At 43.6% G+C, this 23342-nt stretch overlaps 4 protein-coding genes across 32 annotated transcripts in view; 3 read left to right on the top strand and 1 right to left on the bottom strand.

Annotated features, from left to right (window-relative positions):
* The first annotated feature begins 1578 nt into the window (after positions 1-1578).
* On the top strand, positions 1579-8321 carry DDX5 (DEAD-box helicase 5). Of its 2 annotated transcripts, none has more exons than XM_021537416.4 (13): positions 1579-1707; positions 3049-3214; positions 3361-3457; positions 3543-3676; positions 3799-3864; positions 4242-4383; positions 4459-4619; positions 4769-4941; positions 5129-5239; positions 5442-5503; positions 5583-5642; positions 6892-7116; positions 7646-8321. In XM_021537416.4, exons 1-13 carry the CDS (start codon positions 1676-1678, stop codon positions 8029-8031), a joined length of 1815 nt encoding a protein of 604 aa, XP_021393091.1. In that variant the 5' UTR covers positions 1579-1675; the 3' UTR covers positions 8032-8321. The 2 variants fall into 2 exon arrangements, with proteins under 2 accessions (XP_021393091.1, XP_021393101.1); XM_021537426.4 differs by having other exon boundaries at positions 1579-1683.
* Positions 8322-10168: 1847 nt separating this feature from the next.
* Positions 10169-16947, top strand: POLG2 (DNA polymerase gamma 2, accessory subunit). Of its 3 annotated transcripts, none has more exons than XM_085556711.1 (8): positions 10172-11504; positions 11899-12046; positions 12185-12290; positions 12666-12839; positions 13747-13887; positions 14716-14796; positions 15383-15483; positions 15572-16503. In XM_085556711.1, the coding sequence occupies exons 1-8, from the start codon at positions 10994-10996 to the stop codon at positions 15597-15599; spliced, it is 1290 nt and encodes a 429-aa protein (XP_085412837.1). In that variant the 5' UTR covers positions 10172-10993; the 3' UTR covers positions 15600-16503. The 3 variants fall into 3 exon arrangements, with proteins under 3 accessions (XP_085412838.1, XP_085412837.1, XP_021393112.1); XM_021537437.3 differs by having other exon boundaries at positions 10174-11504; positions 16304-16947; XM_085556712.1 differs by lacking the exon at positions 14716-14796 and having other exon boundaries at positions 10169-11504.
* On the bottom strand, positions 14690-22374 carry MILR1 (mast cell immunoglobulin like receptor 1). 15 transcript variants are annotated; one of them, XM_085556722.1, is made up of 9 exons: positions 22160-22369; positions 22023-22067; positions 20915-21202; positions 20373-20657; positions 19748-19861; positions 19258-19353; positions 18359-18421; positions 17952-18008; positions 14690-16373 (listed from the first exon to the last, which is right to left on the bottom strand). In XM_085556722.1, the coding sequence occupies exons 1-8, from the start codon at positions 22200-22202 to the stop codon at positions 17959-17961; spliced, it is 984 nt and encodes a 327-aa protein (XP_085412848.1). In that variant the 5' UTR covers positions 22203-22369; the 3' UTR covers positions 14690-16373; positions 17952-17958. The 15 variants fall into 15 exon arrangements, 11 of the variants coding, with proteins under 11 accessions (XP_085412848.1, XP_031362261.3, XP_085412847.1 ...); XM_031506401.3 differs by having other exon boundaries at positions 17952-18011; positions 22160-22366; XR_014949306.1 differs by having other exon boundaries at positions 17952-19353; positions 22160-22374.
* The window catches only part of PECAM1 (platelet and endothelial cell adhesion molecule 1), a 44923-nt gene continuing 37884 nt past the window's right edge, over positions 16304-23342 (top strand). For 11 of the 12 annotated variants that reach the window (XM_085556697.1, XM_085556698.1, XM_085556699.1 and 8 more), the window contains exon 1: positions 18533-18668. In XM_085556697.1, coding sequence (XP_085412823.1) covers positions 18533-18668 — 136 coding nt within the window. Of the gene's footprint in view, positions 16442-18532; positions 18669-23342 lie in introns of those variants that run through there. The other variant, XM_085556705.1, reaches the window with a different exon arrangement.

Genomic DNA, 23342 nt, shown 5'->3' on the forward strand with positions numbered 1-23342 from the left:
TTGAGGACAATATCATGCAGACCTCTAGTCTTAGCAAACCCTGCTCTATTCTTAGCAACAAATTTTAAAAACTGCTATAAAGTAATACACAACAGATCGAAACCACCTTTATACTTTCATTATGTAGATCTGTATGAGGTCCAGATCTTAAATGCTGTGAATTTCTTGTCAATAAAGGCAAAAATAGCAAGGATAATTAGAAGCATGGAATCGCTTTAAAAGGAGGAAAAATTACACTGCAGCTTTGGTTTATTATAAAGGAGGTGACTTAGAAGATATTAATGCCCACAAACAGTATAAATAAACAAAAAGTTATTACTCACCATTTCTACTAACTCATTGTTTTATGCTCCTTATTATTATCCAGCAATATGTTGAAAACGAAAGTAAAATGTTTTTCAGGTTGCATACACTAAAACTGTAAAATACATTGTCATGGTATCTTACAAGCTAAGGGCATAAATAGAACCAAATGTGAAGAAATGGCCATCAAATACAGTTATTTTTGTCCCAGAAAAGCCTTAAAGCACAGATTGCTAGAAGGTGGGAGGATATAAATGGGAAGTGTTGTTATAGCACTTCTCCTTCCTTATGTTGTTTTCATTTCTTCCCTCTCTGCCTGGAGCAGGTGGCTTCGGGTGTTTGTGCTTAAAACTTTAAGTCCTGTGTGTGTAAAGCTTCAGGTCGCCTGACACTGGCCTGGCAAAGCCGGTGGGTGAACAGCAATGTCCACTTGGGGTATTGAGTGTTTTTATCCCGTGCCTTCAGAGCAGCTTTTCAGCACCACTGCACCTCACATGACCTTTGACTCAGGTTACTGGCCCTGGTGTGGAATCCAAAAAGATAACACTGGTAATTTTACAGACATATGCTTATAAATATTTCTGTTCATGTATATGTTTATAAACATTTTTTAAAAGGCAATGGGTTAACAGAATAAAAGAACTAGCCTGAGGAGGTTTGATGTTATTTTGCATCCAGCTCCAGGATCTGCACATCTGGGTCCTTCTGAGAGCGAAAGTCACAGGTGGACATAGAGCCAATGTACCGTGAAGTATGAGTTTTTATTAGTTAAAAACCTGGGCTCATCTCAAGTTATTTCAGGAGGATTTTCAGAAACAGATCTGTGAGAACTGGGGGACTGCACTGCGGACATCAGGGTCCGGCTCTGCCCTGCCAACAGTGATGAGGAGCTGAGCTGCGAGCTGCGTTCTGAACACGCTGGGAGGCCGAAAGCCTGCACTTAGGGAGGATGGAAGAGAGAATTCTCCATTTGCATTTCCGGCCCCCTCAGGCCGGGATGCCCTCAGCCAGAACGAGGCTCCCGCCCGCAGCGGCCCCGCGCAGGCGCGGGCAGGGGGTGGGGGCCGCTCCCCGCGGGGAGGGGGCACTTCCGGCCGCGAGCTCAAAGCCGCTCGGCCGGGCGAGCCGCGGCCACGCCCACAAAGGGGCGGAGCCTCAGCTCGTCTCGGGCCGCTTGCATAACGGCGGGGGTGGGGCCTGCGCGTGCGTCACGCGCCGGCTCCCAGCAGCCCCCGCTGCGCCCTATATAACCGGCGGCCGCGCGGCCGCGCGCCCACAGTGAGCGGCCCCCGCCAGCGGCGCCGGATCTTGTGCAACCCTTCGCCACCCGCTCTAAGCGACCGGAGTCGCCTCGCCCACCGCCACCATCGCCATGCCCGGGTATTCCAGCGACAGGGATAGAGGGTGAGTCCGGGGGCACGGCTGGCGCCAGCCGCCGCCAGCGTCCGGACTCTGAGCCTACCCGTGGGGCTCTCGGGGTTGTTTTTCAGACGTTTTAAGATGGCGGCGGGGCGGGGGTTCGGCCCTGAGCCCTTCCCTCAGCGCTCCCGCCGCGAGGGTTGGCCGTGGGGGAGGGTATCGGGCTTTTTTAGGCCACCGACTGGAAGATTCCTTCGCCTCAGAGCACCCCTCGCGGGTGTGCTACCGCTGAGAATAGCGTGGGGGAGTTTTAATTTTTTTTTTTCCCTGTTGGGAAGGAAAATACTCGCCCCAACCCCCTTGGGACGCCCCCCGCCCAGCACAGACGGTCCGTGCAGAGCCCGATTCCCCCCGCTGGGAGCGGCGGGCGGGCTGGAGGTTTGTGGGTCAGTGGGTTGGCTGTGCCGAAGCCTTGGGGAGCTCTCGGCAGGGCGGTTCCCTCCCGTCCCTTCCCCCTCCCGAGGCTCGGGCTGTGGCCGGCCGGAGCCGGCCGGCTCCGCTTTGTGTTGTGTAAGCGGATGTTAATGGCCGGCCCCGCCATGCGGTGGCTGAGGGGAATCAAAATGCCGGCTATGCTGCTGCTGCCTTTGTTCCTCCTCCCCCCCGCCCAGCCCGGCTCTAAAATGGCAGCGGCTGGAAAATGTGGCGTAGACAGAAATGAGAGACAAAGGAAACAGCGCTGGCAGGAAGCAGCGGCCGCTCGGGAAGCGCTGTGTTGTGCTGGGAAGGATCGTTCCCAGTGCCCGCCCGGCCAAAATTGGGAAGTGATCGGGCCGGGGGAGGGAGACCTGCGCTCGGATCCAGTGCGCGGCACCGATCTGCGCCTCGGGGCTTTCGAGATCAGCCTCCTCCGAACGGAGGGACGGAACCTGAAACGCTAATAAAGCGCATGTCCTCATAAAACACCGTTGTTAAAAGAAGTCTGTCTTTTGGGACATGCAAAAGAACGGTTTACAGGAAAGTTATCTCAAGGTTTCGTAACTGCTCCTGCTTTCAGTAATAGGACTGTCACTGGGACGGGAAACCATTTTGATCACGGGGTAGTGCCAAGGTTTTAATGCTTGTTGTAACTTGCTGTTCAATTGCATTGTATGGAAATGGGAAAGACGTTGTCTTAGCTTGTGAGTGTGAATTGTGGCCAGGCAGATTGTGGCATCTGCAGCTTAAAGTATGGCTTTTAAAGTTCTAGTGTCCTGAAACTTCGATATGTAGAGTTTCTACATCTAAATTGTAAAGTTAATGGGTGTACTGCAGACATAGTGGTGAAGTTGTTCAGGAGGACCAAAATGTTTTTCATGCATTCTATAATGTGTTCTTTTTGCCTAGGTTTGGAGCCCCTCGTTTTGGAGGAAGTAGAGGTGGACCTCTCTCTGGGAAGAAATTTGGAAACCCTGGGGAGAAACTTACAAAAAAGAAATGGAACTTGGATGAGCTGCCCAAATTTGAGAAGAACTTCTACCAAGAACATCCGGATGTAGTTAGACGTACTGCGGTATGTACCTGACCTGGCTCAAGCCAAAAGTAAACAGAAAGTGCAAACATGTTGAGGGTCATGAGGCCCAGCAGGCACAGATGGGGTAACTTAAAATATAACTGGTATCAGACATTATTTCCAATAATGGGTGTTTCTTTTTGCAGCAAGAAGTTGAACAGTACAGAGCGAGCAAAGAGGTCACAGTTAGGGGCCATAACTGTCCAAAACCAATTATCAACTTTTACGAAGCAAACTTCCCTGGTAAGTGAAGACCAGTTTACTTAACTGTTCTCCAGACTGGATTAGGGCAACATCTGAATCTGTATGTTTAAATTTTCTCTTCAAGCAAATGTTATGGAAGTAATTCAGAGGCAGAACTTCACTGAACCAACTGCTATTCAAGCACAAGGTTGGCCTGTTGCATTGAGTGGATTGGATATGGTTGGAGTGGCACAGACTGGATCAGGGAAAACACTCTCTGTAAGTTTTGATTATAGCCTGAAATACTGCTGGATTTCAGCAGTGACAGTATGGCCTAGCCTAGCACAGGGTGAAAACTTCTAGGAAGAGATTGTAATGAGATTTTTCTTTCTTCCAATCAGTACTTACTGCCTGCCATTGTGCATATAAATCATCAGCCATTCCTGGAGCGAGGAGATGGACCTATTGTGAGTATTCCTAAATTAAAGGGGATTTTAATTTCTAAGGATTTTATTTTACAGTCTCAGTTGGTCCTGCTCATAAGAGTGCATAGCTGCATTCTGCTTCTCTGTGTGAATAAAGTGGTTCCCTGTTGGGCTGATTTCCCTAGCAGATTCTATAATCTCTGATTGGGTTGTCCTCAAAATAGTACAGAACAGGGTTTGATTTTGGGTTATATTTTGGAAGTTGCTATCCCTGGAAGCTACCAGGTAACTTGGTTTGCTGGTTTGGCTGCTTAAATCTACTTCTGTCAATCTGGCATTGAACTTTACACTCAAAATTTTAAGTCTCAGACTAACCTTCCAATGGGTATTGAACTAAAAGATGGGTATCCTGTTTCCAGTGTCTTGTGTTGGCACCAACCCGTGAACTCGCCCAACAAGTGCAGCAGGTAGCTGCAGAGTACAGTAGAGCGTGTCGTTTGAAGTCCACGTGTATTTATGGAGGTGCTCCAAAGGGACCACAAATCCGTGACCTGGAAAGAGGTATGGATCAGCCTTGGTGCATCTGTCTGAGGGAATGGGGAAACTGCTTCAGCTGATGGGACTGCTTGGTTTTAGGTGTGGAAATCTGCATTGCAACACCTGGAAGACTTATAGACTTCTTAGAAGCTGGAAAGACCAATCTCAGGAGGTGTACTTACCTTGTCCTTGATGAAGCTGACAGGATGCTTGACATGGGATTTGAACCTCAGATCAGAAAAATTGTAGATCAGATAAGAGTGAGTATAAATAGTTAATGCATTTATTGCTATGGCAGATGTAAACTACTGCCACTACTCTTGATAAAGCAAGGGTGGGTAAGCCTGGGTTTTGGTTGGGCATTTAACTTAACCCTGTACTGATGTTTCATTGGTCTGATCTTCTCTAGCCTGACAGGCAGACTCTGATGTGGAGTGCCACATGGCCTAAGGAAGTGAGGCAGCTGGCTGAAGATTTCTTGAAAGAATATGTGCACATCAACATTGGTGCGCTGGAACTGAGTGCAAACCACAACATTCTTCAGATTGTGGATGTGTGTCATGATGTAGAGAAAGATGACAAGTAAGTAGTCCTTGGGGGCAAACCATTCAGTGTTTTCTGTTAGTTTTACTTTATGAACTGTGATATGAATGCCTTATTTTGATGGATTTTTGACATCAGTCCAAGGCAACTTAAAAAGGACAAGAAATCAGTTAAACTTGTACAGTAGAAAGCAGTCAAAGTTCTAACCATCATCTCTTAAAAATAGGCTTATTCGTTTGATGGAAGAAATCATGAGCGAGAAGGAAAACAAAACAATTGTTTTTGTGGAAACCAAAAGACGTTGTGATGATCTTACCAGAAAAATGAGGAGAGATGGGTGAGTAGTAGCTGGGACTTGACTGAGCAGCTCCAATAGTCTTATGTATGCTCTTGACACCACAGTTAAGAATCAAAACTGTCAGAGATTGACACAAGCTGTCAGCTAGAATGCCTGGACTGGAATTTGCCAGTAGCCCAGTCTTTGACTAATGAAACCACCAAAGGAGTGTTCTTGGGTCAATCCAGTTCTGTGTTTTCAGGTGGCCAGCAATGGGTATTCACGGTGATAAAAGTCAGCAGGAGCGGGACTGGGTTCTAAATGGTGAGTTTTTCAGCAATTTCTGCAAATACCTGATGTGTGCTGCTTAAGGAAAAAAATTGATTCACATTTTGTGTTACAGAATTCAAACATGGAAAAGCACCAATCCTGATTGCTACAGATGTTGCATCCAGAGGTCTAGGTTAGTAAAACTCGTAATGCCAGTTGCCCAAAGCTTTTAAAGAAAGTCTATTGCTTTCTTTAACCTCTGCATTTTTCTAAGTTTTCTTCACATAAAGGTGCAGTCTTTGTGGCAAGGCCTAGGCATGACAATCGGAGGACTCGAGGGGGATGGAGGACTAGTGGAAATGATCGGCTGGCTGCTTCCAGTCAAATAGAGAGGTGAAAGCTGAGAGCATTGTGTGCCAGTAATCTTCAAAAGGCAAAGATCATCCTTTAAACTACTCCCCCCATAAACTGTTCTCTCATGAAATAAGCAGTTTCATTCACAGTTCACTTTGCCCTGGTATTTCTCTTCTCTCCATGCTTTGCATGATTTGCCATGGTGCAGTACTGTTAGTTTTGTGCATACTGTCTGATGTGATCTGTGGGTCTTTGAATTTCAGTGAGTTTTTTGAAATGTTGAAGAACATAATTTTAAACTTCAATGTTCAATGAAATTTTTTCAACCATGAAATGGAGAGAGCAGCTTTAAAATGTACTAAGCCTTGTACAAATTGGTGAGTACTGGCACATGAAATCTGAGAATAAAAGTCCACCTCTCACTTTAACAAGTGGGGCAGGAAAGCAGTGGCTTTTCAATGCCTTTCAAAGTCGAAGTTCCTCCACCTATACATAGTCGTCATGTCGAGACCTGCCAGAGAGAGACCCATTCTCAAGTGAACCCTGGCTTCTTGGAAGCGCTTGCCTAGACAAGACACAGTGCATAAAAACAACTTGGTGACTTTGGGGGGACAGGTATGTTTTTCTTGCAGCTGCAGTTCAAAGGTCTTGGCAAGACGAGCAGTGTGGCCCTTTTTTTTGAGCTTCTAATGAGTGTGTATGTGAAGGACCTTGTATGTTTTTACTCTAAGGTCCTCAATTGAGCACATGAAGAGGCTGCTGTGAGCTTTAGTGGCCCTACTGCAAGAAGCTTTCAGATGTCACTTGATGATTTGTAAAGGGGACACTTGAGTTGGGAATGACAAGCAAATGCATACTCCTTATGGTAAGGTTTTGGATCACAGGGTGGGTGCTGAGAATGGGATCAGACGGAGTGTGCGTAACTTTTCTCTTCCACTATGCTCTTGCAGAAATGGATGATTCTAACACTGTTCTTTGCAGCCATTATTCTCTTTAAAATACTCTTGTCTAATGTTTATCTTCGATTTGGCTGTTGTGGTGTGCAAAACTTTGTACCTCGCTTTTTGCCACACTGCAACACTTTACAGATGTGGAAGATGTGAAATTTGTCATCAATTATGACTACCCTAACTCCTCAGAGGACTATATCCACCGAATTGGACGAACTGCCCGCAGTACCAAAACAGGCACAGCATACACATTCTTTACTCCTAACAATATTAAGCAAGTAAATGACCTCATCTCTGTGCTTCGGGAGGCTAATCAAGCCATCAACCCCAAATTGCTTCAGCTGGTTGAAGACAGAGGTTCAGGTAAGGGCTGTTCTTGATCTTGGTGCATAGCTTCCTCTCAGAACAAAACGGAAACTTCAGATTCCACCTCAGGCCTCTCTTCGAAATTAAGGTGGAAGGTGGTTTAATTGCCTGTTACTGTGACTTCAGAACGTACTTATTAACACAAAACCCAAAAAACGGTACCCAAATGCTCCCAGCCTATGCTGTGGTGCACCTATGGCTAGGGCAGGCCGAAGAGGTGCTTCTTAACTTGCCCTGAAATAAAACACTCTGGACTCAGTTTTGTGGCGTTTTTCCTATGGCTGGGAAAGAGAGATGAACCCAAGTGTCCTGGCAAGGTAAAAGTCACGTTTTGCCTTGAAGCCACAATTTGTGTTGAGGGGTGAGAGTGTATGACTCCACAAAAGTAAGACAGCTTTAGCTAACTGGAGTCCATCAAGCACCTTAAAAGCTGTTACAGTAGGTTTGAGTTGTTGGGACAAAAAGTAAATGCTGCTTAGCTGAAGAGCCTTTATAATACATGTAACTGTCTTGTCTCTTTTACTAGGTCGTTCCCGAGGTGACCGACGTGACAGATACTCTGCGGGCAAAAGGGGTGGATTTAGTAGTTTTAGAGAGAGGGAGAACTTTGAGAGAACCTATGGTGCGCTAGGCAAGAGAGACTTCGGAGCAAAAACCCAAAACGGGGCTTACAGCGCCCAGAGTTTCAGCAATGGAACTCCCTTTGGGAATGGCTTTGCAGCTGCAGGCATGCAGGCCGGCTTCAGGGCCGGCGGTAACCCCACAGGAGCGTACCAGAACGGCTACGAGCAGCAGTATGGCAGTAACATTGCCAACATGCACAATGGCATGAACCAGCAGCAGTATGCCTACCCTGCCACTGGTGCTGCTCCTATGATAGGTTACCCCATGCCCACAAGTTATTCTCAATAACTTAGTGTATTTAAATGTCTCAGTTTTTCATAATTGCTCTTTATATTGTGTGTTATCAAAACAGGATAGTTATTTAAGAAATGGGAAATGCAGAAATGACTGCAGTGCAGCAGTAATTATGGTGCACTTTTTCGCTATTTAAGTTGAATATTTCTCTACATTCCTGAAACAATTTTTAGTTTTTTGTACTAGAAAATGCAGACAGTGTTTTCAAAGTAAATGTACAGTGATTTGAAATACAGTAACAGAAGGCAGTGCATGGCCTTCCAATAAAGATATTTGAAGACCGATTTTTCTTTCAGATGACAATTTTCTCAACATGTGCACAACTTTACATTATTGAAATGTCAAATGTTTTTATATTAAATTCTAGAAAGGTTTCTCAACTGTGTCTGATTAAACATTTAAGCTTATACAAATACCAGCCTTGCCTTGATTGGGCTAGATTGCTTAGCATGGCAGGCTCTGCTTTGATGGGGAAGAAAATTTAAACTGGCTTCTAAGAAAGTATTGGAAGCAGTGTTCTTCCTTGTCTCACTAGTGTAGGGCCAGTTCTTGGAAAAGATCAAAACTGTAGTGGTGTTGCTAACAAGCTGCTACAAGCGTAGGAAGCTTCTGCAGCACCGTAACCGTCGCCTTCACACGAGCATATGTGCAGACCAGGCTTGAGTGTTGTGTACCCACAGCTGCCAGGCGTTGTGAGTTAGCATGCAGGCTTCTGAGCTTCAGAGAAATGGGAAGATCTTAGTATTAAAACTTCAAATTATACTTAAACTGGTATTGAGCAGTGATTTCTTTATGGAGGCGGTGGGAGGGAAGTGGGCTGTTGATCCATGACAAGACCTCATGAATTTTTTTTTAAGGACTTTTAATATGTGCAAATGACTAATCTCAAAGCACTGCCCATGCTGAGTGAAGGAACAGCATAATTTTTGATCCTGGGGTTAAAGTGCTTAATGCTTTCAAGCATGGTGTACTTAAATTCCATTTAATACTAATTTTCAGTTCCTCTTGTTTTTCAGTAACAGTGATAAGTTTTAAGCTGAACAACAATGTGTTCAAGGTCGAATCTACAAGATCATGTTGTTTTGAACCTGAGTTGTTTTGTGCTTAGGATCTTTTTGCTTATCTGTGTTCAGCCCTTGATTACTTGTCCTTGTTTCCTTCTGAGGCTCAGCTCGTGATGTTCTTTAATGCAGCCTGATCTGCCTTTTCTGTTTCCTCCTTTCCTGTGCGGTTCTATCGCTTGACAGTGTTTGTGATCTTTCACTCCTGCTTCGAGATCTCCACCTTGGAGGCTTTGGAACTGCCCCACAGCAGTCTAAAACTGCAGGTGGCAATGTATTTTGGGGTTTCTTTTTTGGCGGGGGGAGTAGGGGTGGGGATTTTAACTCATTTGTTTTGGAACAGTGCTCAGCGTCACCAGGGGTGAAAAACAAGGAAGTAGATTATTTATCACTGAAGTATGACTTAACACCTAAGTGTCTAGGTTAGTGGCCTGAAACAAAATGCATTGGAAAGCCGGTTTTGTAAAGGTTTTTGTGGGTTTTTTTAGCATTGAAAAGCCGGTTTTGTAAAGGTTTTTGTGGGGGTTTTTTTAGCATTGAAAAGCCGGTTTTGTAAAGGTTTTTGTGGGTTTTTTTTAGTATTAAACCGATAGTACATTTATAGCTTGTGAATTAAAGTTGAGAGTCTTTAACAGTGATGCAAAATCTAAACTGCATAAAGAGGTTTTCTCCGTGTATTTTATACTCTTTCCAAAAGACCCTTTGTGGGGGGCAGTGTTTACTGACGAGGAAGATGTAGCATTTGCACATAAAATAATGAAAATGAGCTCTAAACAGCTTTGACGTTACTGCCAGTGCTACTCTGGCAGAATTGAGTCCATGGCAAATCTGCCTTGGAACTAAAGTTGCCTGCAGTTGCGGTTCAGGCGGGAGTAGCAGCGCCTGCCGCTGACCCAGTGCCCTACTAAGCCGGCAGTCAGCGCCGGGCCCGGGGGAGGGGGCTGCGGGGATTATCCAGCCCGAGCCTTCGGTGCGTGCGGCTCGCGGAGCGGCTCCTGCCCAGCGCCGCCTCCTGCCCGCCGCCCGCCCGTGCTGCAGCGCGTGTGGAAATTTCCACTGCGCCGCCTGCGCGGGGAGCCGGGGCCGCGCCCGCGCGCTTGGCCGCGGCGCCGCGCTGCCGCCCCCGCAGCGCTCTGCCTGCCGCCTCTGTGTGCGGGGCGCGCTGCTCCCCCGCCGCGGCTCCAGAGCGCCTTTCCCCAGGAACGTCCCGTGCACCTGCAGCGTGCTGCGTGGCAGCGAGGGCAGTGCCTGCCCCTCGTCCCCCTCACAGTCCCCAGCGCTGGCCAGCTCTGGACTGTGCCACAGGGGCAGGTCCGTGTGACCCCGGCACGTGCGGCCTTGTTGCTCTCTGGAGAGCTCTGTAGACGGGTTTGGTTATAAAAGAGATATTGTTTATTCTGCGCCGGGCTCAAGGTTGATTCTGGGTTTCAAGCACACCAAGGGGTAAAAAGTTACACCTTTTTTACAGTAAAATGTATGATAACCCACCTATTTCATGCATATTCTCCACCTACCCAGTGTATGTTTATTTGTGTGCTGTAAGCTTACCCAATACTTGAAACGAGTTCCTTTATTAAGCAACTTCTATTGTAGAAGTTGCCTGACAGCATTAGTTATGTTTGCAAAAAGCGAGAAAATTCAGCTCCGAGACGTCAATTCCTTTAGCAGCAGTTATCTGGCTGCATCATTACGAAAGGTTAGAAGATCAGCCTGGGGACAGAAAACTCCCCTCGGACGGTCCCTGACCTTCGGCCCGCGGTGATTACACTGCGCATGCGCGACTGCCATACCGCCGCCACCGCCCCGCTTCCCGCGCGGGGCACTGCGCGTGCGCAATGGCTACCATGTCCTCCCCACACACTGCCTCCGCAGCCCCGCCGTGAGGGAGCGGCAAGATGGCGCTGGGCTCCCGCCAAGGCTGCCGCTGGTGCGGCCGCGCCGCACTGGGACAGCCGAGGCGGCGGCAAGACCCGGAGCGGGCGGAGCCGGCCGGGTGCTCGGCGCGGCCGTACTCAGAGGGCGGCGGTGCTGCCGAGGTGGCGGGCGGGGCGGAGCTGCTGGAGGTGTGCTGGCGGCGGCTCTTCCTACGGGGCGGCGCGGGGCCGGTGCCCTGGAGCGCCTACCTGAGCGGCCGCCACCCCGGCTTCGGGCCGCTGGGCGCCGCGCTGCGCGCCAACCTGGCGGCGCAGTGGTGGGACTCGGCGCTGCCCGTGCGGGAGCAGGTGTTCCCCGTGGACGCGCCGCTCCACGGCCCGCCCGGCGCTCTGCGGGGCGCGCAGGGGCTGCGGCTGCTGCACCCGGAGACGCTGCGCGAAGCCCTCCAGGGATGCGCGCAGAACCCTGGCGGCCCGGCCCTGGAAGATGTACTGGGGGCCGCGGGGCTGCTGCGGGAGAGCCTCCTGCCCGGTAGGTCCCGGGCGGCGCCGCTCAGCCTGCACCCTGCGCACGAGCTTCTTGCTGGGAGCGAAGCAGCTGCAATTAAGGGATTTTTCCAGCTGCGCTGGTGCGGTGGGAATGTTCCTTCTGTAGGCTGTGAATAGGTGTGCTTTTCAAGGACCTGACCAGCACATATGGACAGCGAATATACTCCCTGTAATTCGGGGAAAAGCGCATTAAAATTAATGTGTCCAGAGGAACCAGCCTGCTGAGCCCATGTCTGCAAAGCATCAGTGCTAGTAAAGATAGTGGGACTGCGTGTACAAACAACACATCTATAATGTGTGCTTCATTTGTTCTTGGTAGAGTTAAAATATTAGAAACTTTCCTGTGGCCACTAAAATCAGGGCTTTGTGTTTTGTAGGTGTTCTGGCGCAATATGTCAGCTGCTTAGAGCTGGTGAACAAAAGACTGCCCTGTGGCCTTGCTCAAATTGGAGTGTGCTTTCATTCTGTTCCAGAAAGTGAACATTCTGTTTCAGGAAATGAACAACACAACAAAAACCTTACAAGGTAGAGTAATAGAGGAGTTAATCCCTTATAATACCTAAACCAACTGTTTCATTTTTGGATTATTTTTGAATGCTGTTTCTTGCTTTTCCCCTGTTATTTCCCAAGGTGTTAACTTGCTGCCCTTGCTGTTGTTTAAAGAATAGGCGAGAGGACCACATCTCTGCTTGCCTGGTTTAGTTCTCCCAGAACTGCAGGACAGTGGCTTGATTACTGGCTACGCCAGAGGCTCCAGTGGTGGAGAAAGGTAACAGCAGAATATCCATGGGGAATCTTGGCCTGCTCTTTTTTTGTCTCAGTGGGGGAATAGTCACCCTGGTTGGTTTTATGGCCTCACATTGCTGGCCTGTTTTAGGTGCATTTCTTGTGGAAATTGAGAAGCTACTGAAGTTGATTACAAACCTGTTAACTAATTTATAACGTGACTTGCAGAAAGGCAAATGTTTTGTGTTTGTCAGTGATGTGAGATGAAAATGCCTTAAAACAACCAAGAGATTTGGGCTTTAACTTATACAAACCTTTTACTGAAAATCAGAGACTTCAGTTTGCATTTGCAGACTCGTTTTTTGTAGTTACTGTGGGATTTGCAGTAGCAATCACCTCTCATACCTCTTATTTTCAGTTTGCTGTAGGCCCGTCTAATTTCAGCAGCAGTGACTTTCAGGATGAAGAAGGCAGGAGAGGATTTAAGTTACATTATAGCTTTCCTTGGGGGACAGAAACAATAGAAACGCTGAAGAATCTTGGTGATACTGAACTGCTACAGCTGTATCCAGGAGAGAGATCTAAATTACTTGTAAGCTTTACTGTATTAAACATCTTTCCTGATAAAGATGGTAATGTGTGAGAGAAATGGATTCTTTGCTGATCCAGTTGCTTAGCACATGGGTGGCTTTTTATTCATTTGCTGCAAGAATAGTATGGTTGATACTCTGCACTCAGACCTTTATTTTCAAAGCTGACAAAGTAGTGTTTGGTACTTTTTTTTTTGCAAGGAATTCTTCAGAATTAGAAATGAGCCCTGTTGGCAAGACAGCTGTTGTCAGTGCCATAGCTTTTATCTGTATCTGTGAATAGATAGAAACACGAACTCAGACTTTGTTTTGCACTGTTCAGTTTCCATCAAAAAGAGCCTGTAGATGTGAGGAGTCTTCTTTCTTGCTGTAGCTTGTTCACTTTCACATATGTAGAAGTTTTTGTAGATTATTGGGTTATAAAAATGGCTTTATAGAAAAAGGAGGGATGGACTAGAGGGAAACCTCTCCACTGAATATGTTGAAGAGGGACAAACCTAATAAATGGCAATGTTTGGAGTTAGGTTGAACAGATAAAACCAAAGTAACGTTCTATTTGTAACTAGTAAATTGCAACTTTCTCCTTCTCACACAGTCCTGTCTTTCCTGCTTTTGCAGTTTATTTCTACAAAACTGGGTTACGTAGGAATTTCTCAGAATGTGGGGAGTCATGGTCACTTGGAAGTAATCTACAAACGTCCAAAAGAAAATGCAGAGTTTCAAGTGTATTTGCCATAGATTTAAATTTATGATCAAAGTGGCAGAGCAAGAAACGAATCCCATCTTGCCCTGACCTGCTTTTCCCACTGTTACAGCCTTACCTGGTTACAGATACACTAAGATTGCTGGTAATGTTTTAAATAAATGTCTATATTTTAAATGAAATAAGAGTGTTTTTTTTCTCTTCAGGGCCGAGATGGAAGGAAGAATGTCATCCCTCATGTTCTGTCTGTGAGCGGGAATCTGGACCGAGGAGTGTTAGCATATCTCTTTGATTCTCTACAGGTAGTTGAGAATCCATTAACAGCAAAGAAAAATTCTCAGAGAAAGGTAACTTCATGTAGAAAATGTCAGAAAATAAGTACAACCCCCCCCAGACATTGTGGTAAATTCAAGCATGGCACTGTCTCCTTTTCCCACGTGGCCATCCTGATCCCTTCCCAATGGGGACACACTCAACCCTTTCACTGGGAGTACCAGGCTGGCCCAGTGGCACAGCCCCTGTGGTCCCTATCACCCATATAAACAATTTTTCTCATTCTGAGGTCCCCTATTCCTGCTTTACCCTTCTCTCTGGTCAGTAGGTAGGATCTTGCCATACAAGTGACGGAATTAAGAGAAATTAGAATGTAGCTGCAGTTTGTGGGAAAGAGCAATTTGTCTTTTCCAGCAGCATTTGAAAGTGGCTGAGAAGAGTAGAGAAAATGGGTCACAGGTGGTAATGGGGCATCTCCCCAGGGACCATCATTCTCCCCACTTTTACCCTGTTTTCTAGAATTTGAGTGCTGGCTGTCAGTGCCTGTTATTGAGGCAGTTGTTTGGGCTTTAAGAACAGGCAGTAGACTGGATGGGAGCTGCCTGCTGGGCTGTCTCTCATCACCCTGACTCCATTCAAGGTGATGGAACTCTGCTAACAAGTCTTCATCTCTTTCTGGAGCTCAGCCAAAATAGAGTAATTTCTGCCATGTGAATGTAGGTGGTCTGTGTGCTCGTTACATAAAATACAGCTTGCTTCTAATTCAAGATTTTGTGCTGTAAGAAAATTTTTGTATGTTTAGAACCTTAATTTAATTTTTTACAAATTTCTATTTCCTAGTTCTGTTTAGAATTGCATGATAAATACATTCAGTAATATGATGGCTTTTGTAAATTTATTAGGTACTTAAGCTTCATCCTTGCTTGGCACCGCTTAAAGTGGCCCTGGATGTAGGAAAAGGTCCAACAACAGAGCTGAGGCAGGTATGCTGTAAGAGAGTATTTCAGTCTTGAGCATTGACTCTCCATGTAATCTGTTACAATTCAGACACTGTTTATATTGAGGAAAATCATGCTGCTGCTTTGACTCCTGGAGATTCCTGGTTGTACAGAGTTCATGGTGCTCCTACTCTTCAGCTTGTGGGTCACAGCCAAAAGAATTCACTGCAGACAGTTCCTTACGTGAACACAACTGCTTTTGGTACAATAGAGCTGATGCTTGTCCCATGCAAAATTAAGGAAAATGAATAACACAATCCCTCTCAGCTTCTTAATATTTCAGAATTATCTTAATGCATGAATCACATGTTCAGAAGGATTTTTTCTAAGTTTTCATTTAAGTCAGTCATGAAGTCCCTGTGGAAGGGAGGAAACTTACACTGGCATGTTTTTAAACAGAAGTGGAGACAGAACTGCCAGGCTGCTTTCTGATTTGAGATTATTTCAGCCAGCAAATAAACACCAGCTAGGAATGTTAGTACCACACTTGTTAAGAGCTTTAATGGTTTCTTTGTATTGAGTCTCAACCCTCAAAGTCTGTCTTTTAACTTCTGTTTTTAAATGAACACAGGTTTGTCAAGGATTGTTCAATGAACTGACAGAAAATGGAATTTCTGTATGGCCGGGTTATCTGGAAACTGTGCACGTGTCTCTGGAACAGCTTTATACAAAGTAAGGAGAAACAGTCTTTTGTAAATTAAGCTATGAAGGTCAAAGATTACTTTCTGTGAACTGCTGTAAATATTATTTTTTTCTCTAGGAAGTCACTGAGTACAGTTACTGCCTGAAGGTGTGGATCTTGAACTACAGACTTGGATTCAAGTAGTTTATTATGAAAACTATATATCAGCTAATTTTTAAAACTCATGTGAAAACCAAATTTCTCCAAATGAATTATAAACTTGCAGAACGGTTTCCCACCTTCACCCCTGATTTTGCATCTGGTGTGATTCTGTGTTTCATTCTTAAGCACTCTTTCAAACAACCCACTGTGTCTAGTCTTGAACTTGACAGTTCTTCCAAGTCTGGAACCACTGCCATTAGTGATGTGATGGAACTGTTTGTGGATATAAAAACAGCTATTCCATTTGGGGGTTTTGTTATGATTTGTTGATCAGGAATGGATTGGGGCATATGGCTCCTCATGTCAAAGCATCTTGAGCATAGTGATTAGTGGTTTTTCTGAGAGAAAATAAATGCAATTTCTTGTACATGTACAGTAAAATGAAGTCAGATAAATTCTGCTTGTAGAAAACTACTCTTTTAATAGGTTACTAAATAAGATTATTTTAATATACTAAAGTGTCTAAGTAATTTGAAGAACTGTAATCAGGAAAGCCTGGAATGGCAACAAGAAAACTGGAGGTGTCACACTGGACTTAGTGCAGTATAGCAAAACTAAATATATACAGTTGATGGTCATTTGTATGTAAGTTATCTGATTTTTTTCCATGCACCAAAAGCAGTAACAGGTGGGTTCTTCTCTCTGCAGGTATGATGAGATGAGTATTCCCTTCACGGTCTTGATAAGTGATGGCACTCTAGAGAGTGGAGTGGTCCAGCTGAGAAGCAGAGACACCACCATGAAGGAAATGATGCACATTTCCAGGCTGAAAGACTTTTTAACTAAGTATGTTGCATCAGCCAAAAATGTGTAAACTTAAACTTGTTGAATAAAAGGATTTTCTTAGACATCTTTGCCTGAGCTGGTTTCAGCGTTGTCATGGACTGAGTGGTTTCTCTGCAAACAGTTCTGCTGAAACTTCATAATGCACCTGTTTTCTGTCAAATCTGTGTCTTCCAGGTTACATTGGAAAAATGGAAGAGAAAAACTTGTCCCTTATTAGCAAGGCTAACCATATTCTTTATGGTTTATGTCTTTGGGTTTAATATCATACTGAAAGTGCTCCATCCTAATCTAAAAATTCAACTTTCATCTGTATTGCTGACACAGTTCTGATCTCCGCTGGAAAATGGTATTTTATATAAAAGATTTCCCAATCTTAAATATTTTAATAACATCAGTATCTTTGTACTGTTTGTAGGAATGTGTTTTAGTCACATGGCTTCAGTTCTTAAACATGTAAGCTACTTATCTTGCACTTGATAAACATAAAAAAAATCAGAAATATATTACCAAGAGTAACAGAGGAACAGATTTAAATATGTTTTTGACCAGTATTTTTTGTGGACAAAATATCTGTGTGTACAAAATGGTGGAAAAAGATCAATGTGTGATCATATTTTTCCTCAACCTAAGCACAGTGGTTAAAATCAGATACAGGAGTTTGCAGAGATACAGAACTGCGTGTTTCTGATATTGTCTAGATTTCCAGTGCCCGTACAGTTTGTTCAGTCCCTGTATAAAGTGCAGCAAGGCCCATGGCCTCTGATAGTCATCAGTGTCATGAAACACAAGAACTTGCCTTAAAATCTTCTTCTACTAACATGGTGCTCACTTAACTATAAATGAATTATTTGTGACAGCAATAATAAGTATAGAGTATGTATGCTAGATATAATCAATGTTAGCATAATGTGACTTACAGAACTCATGGAATTCTAAATAAGCTGGCTATGGAATGGTATTAAAACAACCCAGCAATATCTTAGAAATAGCCAGTAGCAGGATACAGAATTCATTTTGAAATCATCTGTCCCAAAATTAATTTTAGCAACCTCTCCCTACTCTGAGAGCTGAAGTATGTTGAACTAAGAAATTGCCATCCTTGCAGGTACGTAGAGGCCAAATACAGATCCTCTAGTGCCTAAGAGGGATGTTTTTTCTTTTTTCATTACACTAGACAAAAGCCTTTTGATTACCTTACATCTGCAAACAATCCAGTTTCTACTTTAGCAAAATTGTTAAATGGCCAAGAACTTAAATCTGTGTGAAAGCTTTACAAGTAATTCTAAGTTTTATATGTTTGTTTTTTCTCATAAGTTGAAATCCTTAGATACTATGGCTCAGAGATTTTGCTTCACAAGTGAGCTGTCTGTCTATAAACTGATTAGGCCAGGAAATTGGTATCTAAATATCATCTCTTTGTATGCAGCTTGCTGGAACTTAGCACATTTGAGGGCTGAAAAATTCTTTAAAAGTATGTGATTAAGTTAATCAGAAAAAGATATAATCATACCTGGTACTCAGTCTCTGATGAGGATCTTTGAATAGACTGTAGAACATGCTCTCTTCCCTGCTAAAAGCCAGAATATAACATAATTCATAATTGCTTTCTTGGTACAGATACACAGAAGAAGAATTAACATTACATCAGCAATGTGGTTACTAATAACATCTGCATGGTTTCATAGTGAGGCAGTTGAATTTGCCATAGGATGGCTTGTTGGGGTTTTTCTTCCTTCTTTCCCTCCCCTTCCTCAAAACAGTTTTAATATTATTTTAGTTTTTCCATAGTAACAAAGCAATTACTAAGCAATTTCTAAGCAATTTCAAGTATTTAAGCCCTGCCTCCACCCAGCAAAGTTTCCTCAAAACATATTTGTGTGCATCAGATATTCCAATATTACAGCCTGAGGTTTTCACCTTTTTCCTCTTCTCTTCTTATAATGGAGAAGTTCATGTATTCTTCTTCTGGTCTAAGAGGCTCTGGATTAAAAATGATGAACAGCAGTTAACTCAATTACAGACAACTTGAATTAGACTTTTTTTTCTGTAATTTTGAAACAAAGCAGTGAGATTCCATACTGAATAGAAATCATGGAGTATCCATGCGCCTTATCAGAACTCTTCTCACTGTCCTTGCAGACTGAGACCTGGCACAAGCAGCTGCACAGCACTGAGCTGACCCAGCAGGGCAGTGAGAGCTCTATCTACTGCATGAACAGGAAGGCAGGTTGGTTTGGAGACAGTTACTCCATTTGGATATTTAGAAATTGCAAACAATGTCTTTGCTATTTGTTTCTTTGGGGGGCAGTTCTTACTCCCCTTGAAAAGAGGCATTCACATTCAAGGCAAATACAGAAATGTGCAAGTTCAGGGCATTGTGGCTGTCAGGTCATGTCTTCTTTATTTTGTGTTTTCTGCAATTCAAGTACTAAAATTTCTTAACATAGGTTAGTTGCTTTGTTGTCACTTCATAATTTCAGTTTGAATAGACTTTGAATCTTGCCAGACTTAAGAAGGATTGAATAAATAACTAAAGTACTGAACAAATTTGAACAGAATGCAGGAGCTATGCAAGTTTTATTTTGCTGCAGCTTCATATAGCTCACTGTTGTCTGTTAGTAAATGGCCATTGCACCCTCATTTATTAAGACCTCTGTTCGTTTAACCAGCTGCAATTTTAGCTGCATGGCTGTCAGATGATGGCAGCCATGGATTCTGAGGGATTTCAAATAATGCTTCTGCCAAGAGGGTCAGTAGGTGTCCCCTTCCAGTACCTGAAGAAACATTCCTGACTGCAGGGGCTGACAGGAACTTACCAATCTCTGAGTATATGACTTCATTTTCAGTATATGACTCCTCTGCATTCACGGTTGAAGTAAGGTCAATTGAGGGCCTGGTAGACTTAAATTTTTCTGCAAATTGTAAAAGAAAAATGTGTTGTGTATATATATTTCTTAGAAATAAACAGTTTCAATGTATTTTTTAATATTTTGAGATCTCAGGTAATGTAATTTTCACAATCAAAATTATTCTTTAACCAAGGGCATTTTAATAATTTCCAGTGTTTTTGTGCATTACATTAGTTGTTGCTTTGCCTCCCCCACCCCAGATCTTTAATCTAAAACACAGCTCAGAGATTTGGCCTTGTCAAAGTCTTGTTGAGCTGCTGGTGCTGCTTCAGAGGAGATTCAGCACCATGATAAAATACCAGGAGCTACTCTACTGAAAACGTGATGTTTACACACTGAAATATATTGACAATATAAATGACCTTTGGAATAAGAAACAGATATTCAAATAACTCACTTGCTTTATACAAAGGAATTATGAAAAATGGAATTGCCAGAGCAAGTCCTATTATAAGTAGTAGCAGGATCAGCCCAAGAGAAATTATCAGGGGCTGAGAATGGCTTCTCTCTTCTGCCAAAAAGAAGGAAAAAAAAAAAGGTTTTATGCAATCAAGTGTTGTTTCATATTTTAAGTATTTTTTGTAAATTGAAATCAAGACTTTAAATTTAAATTTCTTTCAGCTTTTAGATTAACTGGGGTTAATGTTACTGTACATGAGAGTCCCAAGGGCTCTGTGCCCAGCAGAAGGAAAGCAGTTTGCTGGTGCCAGTTAAGCTCTTTCATGGGACCAGGGGGAAGAATGAAACCAGACTCTCTGCAAGGTGGACCAGGGGTCTCTTGCAAAAGTGAGTCTTTTACAGACATTTTCCATGGTCACTTCAACTTCTAGTGCAATCTAGGATGCATGGAATTCTGTGGTTTTGCATTAATTTTTAAACCTCAAATTTTTAATTTAAGAAATTGTATTTTGAATATCACATTGCAGGATCAAAATATTTGGCTAAAAACTTGCATAGTTACAACATTCTGAATTTTGTGTGATCCCAGTTTGCCAACAGTAGTAACCTTTTTTCATTCATACCTGCTAATGTAAAGTTGAAACTGTTGCTGTATTTTGTATTATTGGGAAAACTGTTATTTGCTTTGCATTTGTAGGTTCCAAAGTCACTAAGGGAATTGATAAATAGAAAAATCACAGCTGCTTCCCTCTTCTGCATTGTCTTTTGGGGAGAAATGTTTTGTGTTCCTTTGAAGAATAAATACGTGATGGGAAGGGTTCCGTTCTCTGAGAAACAGGACAGGGTCACATTCTGGCCTTTCTTTGCCCGAGAGGTTGGTGAGCTCAGCACTGGTTTGGAAATTGGCTCTGTAGAAAGAAAACTGAAAAGTCTGAATCACAGAACACAGGACAAGCTCTAGGCAAGACTAGGAGAGATGTGACAACACTGGCAAAAGAGCTGGCATGGAGGATGGAGGGGTTGTGAGCCCGGGTGGGAGAGCACTGCCAGCTCCTGAGGTAAGAACAGTAAGAACAGCAGAAAGGTTCAGCTCCTCAGTCAAGGAAGAAAATGGCTGTGTGCCTCTGCAATAGCCAGTGCTGGGAAGGTGGGCAGCAAGACGTACCTAAGAGGGTGAAGTTGAGGCTGTTGCTGTATTTTCCACCACTGGAGTTGTTATACTCAGCTTTGCACTTGTATTCCCCAACATCACTGGCAGAGCTGATGGTCAGGGTGAACAGTGCAGGGCTCAAGTCTGACCTGTTTAAAGCAGATACCTGCTGGTTGTGCTTGAACAGTGCATATCTAACAGGTGGAGATCCAGGCTCAGAGAGGCAGGAGAGGGTAACATTCTGCTTCATCACCACATTCAAAGTCCCCTGAACCAATACAAGCTTGGGATTGGACACCATCTCTGGAAAGAAAAAACTTCTGAGTTGACTCCACCTATGACCCAAGAAAGCCCCAGATTTTTCCCAAAATACGTTGACAACCAAGCTATGCTTATTTATGTTGAAATGGGCCATTATACTTTTTCCACCTCTGATAGCTGGCAGCTCAATTACTTTTCAAAACCAGAATGCAGCTTCACACATGATGAAAAGTGCCTTTATTTGTGCAAGAGGCACAGCCACAAAAAGTCCACTGATGTGTTCAGATGAGCCATCAACAATAACTTTGAACTACAGCAGCAGTTAAAATAATAGAAGTATAAAAGATTAACTCAAATATTGTGGAGTAATAATTGTAGGAGAAAGTAACCTTATATATTAGTTGAGAGGTCGCATGTGAACCTGAAAGCAAAAGTAGTATTTTATTTGTGGCTGTCTATTAACACACAAAACTAACCTTGTGTAAGTAGATTGAACATATGAATAATAGCAGTAAGGGCCTTGATTATCTCTCAAATTTGTTTCCTTTCATGATCTTATACAAATGAATTTGCAATAAAATCCTGTCTTTCCATAGGAAATGATACTGAACTAGTAATGTCTAAAATAAATTACAACATTTCCGTGGGGGAAAAAGTGTTGTAACAAGTTAAAGCAATTTTGACTTTATATACAGGTCAGCAAAGAGATAGTTAACTTTGTATAGAAACTTTTAAACTGACTCACTGCACAGAGAGGCAAAAGATTTAATTTGGCATGAAACGTTTAGACATTTTTAAATTCCTCCCCATTTGGCTAACAGTCAATCTCAGCACATACCTCAGAATCAAGAAGAGAACCTACCTTTTGCATTTGGAGTAGTTTTCTGTATCTGCTGAGACATTTGAGCTAAGAGAAGAAAAAGAAAATCTTTCAGATAAGAAACAATGGTTCTGCTTTAGAAAGATTTGTAGTATGAAGGAAACATGTCCTTAGCTTACAGTAGGAAAACAGCAGAATTGCAAGAAAAAGCATTTTCTGCATTCTGGGCAAGAGCTGGTGGAGTTACATGGCGGAGATATTTCTTCTGAAGGCGATGGAGGAGTGGCTCTAGGATTTGAGGAAGTTCTAAATATGGAAACTGCGCTAATCAGTGCTAATCTTTATTCATGTTTCTGTGGAGAATTTTGTCATATTTCACATACATTCAGCTTATGGCAGGGAGAGGAGCAGGAGGTGGGGAGCAGCAGTTTGGGACACAGGTGGATGTTGTGAGCAGCAGTTTGGGACACAGGTGGATGTTGTGAGCAGCAGTTTGGGACACAGGTGGATGTTGTGTCCAGCTGTCCTGAGACATGGCTGATGTGAGCAGCAGTTTCTCCTGTGGGTTGTGTGGTAGAGCCATCCTGCCCTGCAGTTCAGAACCAGGGAGTCACTGAAGGTGGAAAAGGCCTGTAAGAGCATTGAGTTTCAACTATTCCCCCAGCACTGTCAGGTCAACCACTAAACCCTGTCCCCAAGTGCCACATCTGCATGTGTTTAAATCCCTCCAGGTGATTCCACCACTTCCCAGGGCAACCTGTGCCAATGTCTAACCTTTTCCATGAAGAAATTTTTCATAATATCCAATCTAAACGGCCTCCAGTGCACCTTGAGGCTGATTTCTCTTGTCCTATCACTTGTTGCTTGGTAGGAAAGACCAGCCCCCACCTTCCTCCTTTTGAGTAGATTTTCCAGCACTGTTCTGGGAACAGTGTTCTGTTCTGTTTTGATCCATATCAAAGAGACACATATTTGCTAGAGATAGGGCAAGTGATATTATAGCTGAGACTAAGGAAGTATGTGGCACTGAGTGTGTTTGTAGCAGCAATATAATTAAAAAAAAAACAGTCTAAAAAAGTCTAAAATCTATAGAAGTTTTAAGATGCTAATAAGTATTTATAGCTAGCCAGCTTGTTAAGAAAATATTTTAGTTGAGCTTCAAATATTAAGCTATAATGAAGTGAGATCTTGTATTAGAAGGTACAGATCTCATAAAGAATTTGAGTTCAACACTACTGCATAAACAAACCTGATGACTAATATGATTAAATAATCAGTAATACAAAGCTACATAATGACAGGCTTGGCAAACAGATGTTTTTTCCTCTGGGTGAAGCAAATCGAGTCAGCTATGCACGGGCA

This window comes from Lonchura striata, chromosome 18 (genome assembly GCF_050655825.1).
Source record: "Lonchura striata isolate lonStrDom1 chromosome 18, ASM5065582v1, whole genome shotgun sequence".
NCBI classification, from domain to species: Eukaryota; Metazoa; Chordata; class Aves; order Passeriformes; family Estrildidae; genus Lonchura; species Lonchura striata.

Bases quoted from the DNA above. Each gene is read 5' to 3' on its own strand.
- DDX5 (XM_021537416.4), top strand. From the start codon at position 1,676: ATGCCCGGGTATTCCAGCGACAGGGATAGAGG. The intron at 4,942-5,128 runs GTAAGTAGTCCT...TCTTAAAAATAG, and splicing joins GATGTAGAGAAAGATGACAA to GCTTATTCGTTTGATGGAAG. The intron at 5,240-5,441 runs GTGAGTAGTAGC...CTGTGTTTTCAG, and splicing joins AGAAAAATGAGGAGAGATGG to GTGGCCAGCAATGGGTATTC.
- POLG2 (XM_021537437.3), top strand. From the start codon at position 10,994: ATGGCGCTGGGCTCCCGCCAAGGCTGCCGCTGGTGCGGCCGCGCCGCA. The intron at 12,840-13,746 runs GTAAGCTTTACT...TTTTCTCTTCAG, and splicing joins GAGAGAGATCTAAATTACTT to GGCCGAGATGGAAGGAAGAA. The intron at 15,484-16,303 runs GTAAGGAGAAAC...TTCTCTCTGCAG, and splicing joins CTGGAACAGCTTTATACAAA to GTATGATGAGATGAGTATTC.
- MILR1 (XM_085556717.1), bottom strand. From the start codon at position 21,314: ATGGCCCATTTCAACATAAATAAGCATAGCTTGGTTGTCAACGTATTT. The intron at 20,658-20,914 runs GTACGTCTTGCT...TTCTTTCTACAG, and splicing joins CCTCAACTTCACCCTCTTAG to AGCCAATTTCCAAACCAGTG. The intron at 19,862-20,372 runs GTATGAATGAAA...TCTTTTTGGCAG, and splicing joins TTTCAACTTTACATTAGCAG to AAGAGAGAAGCCATTCTCAG.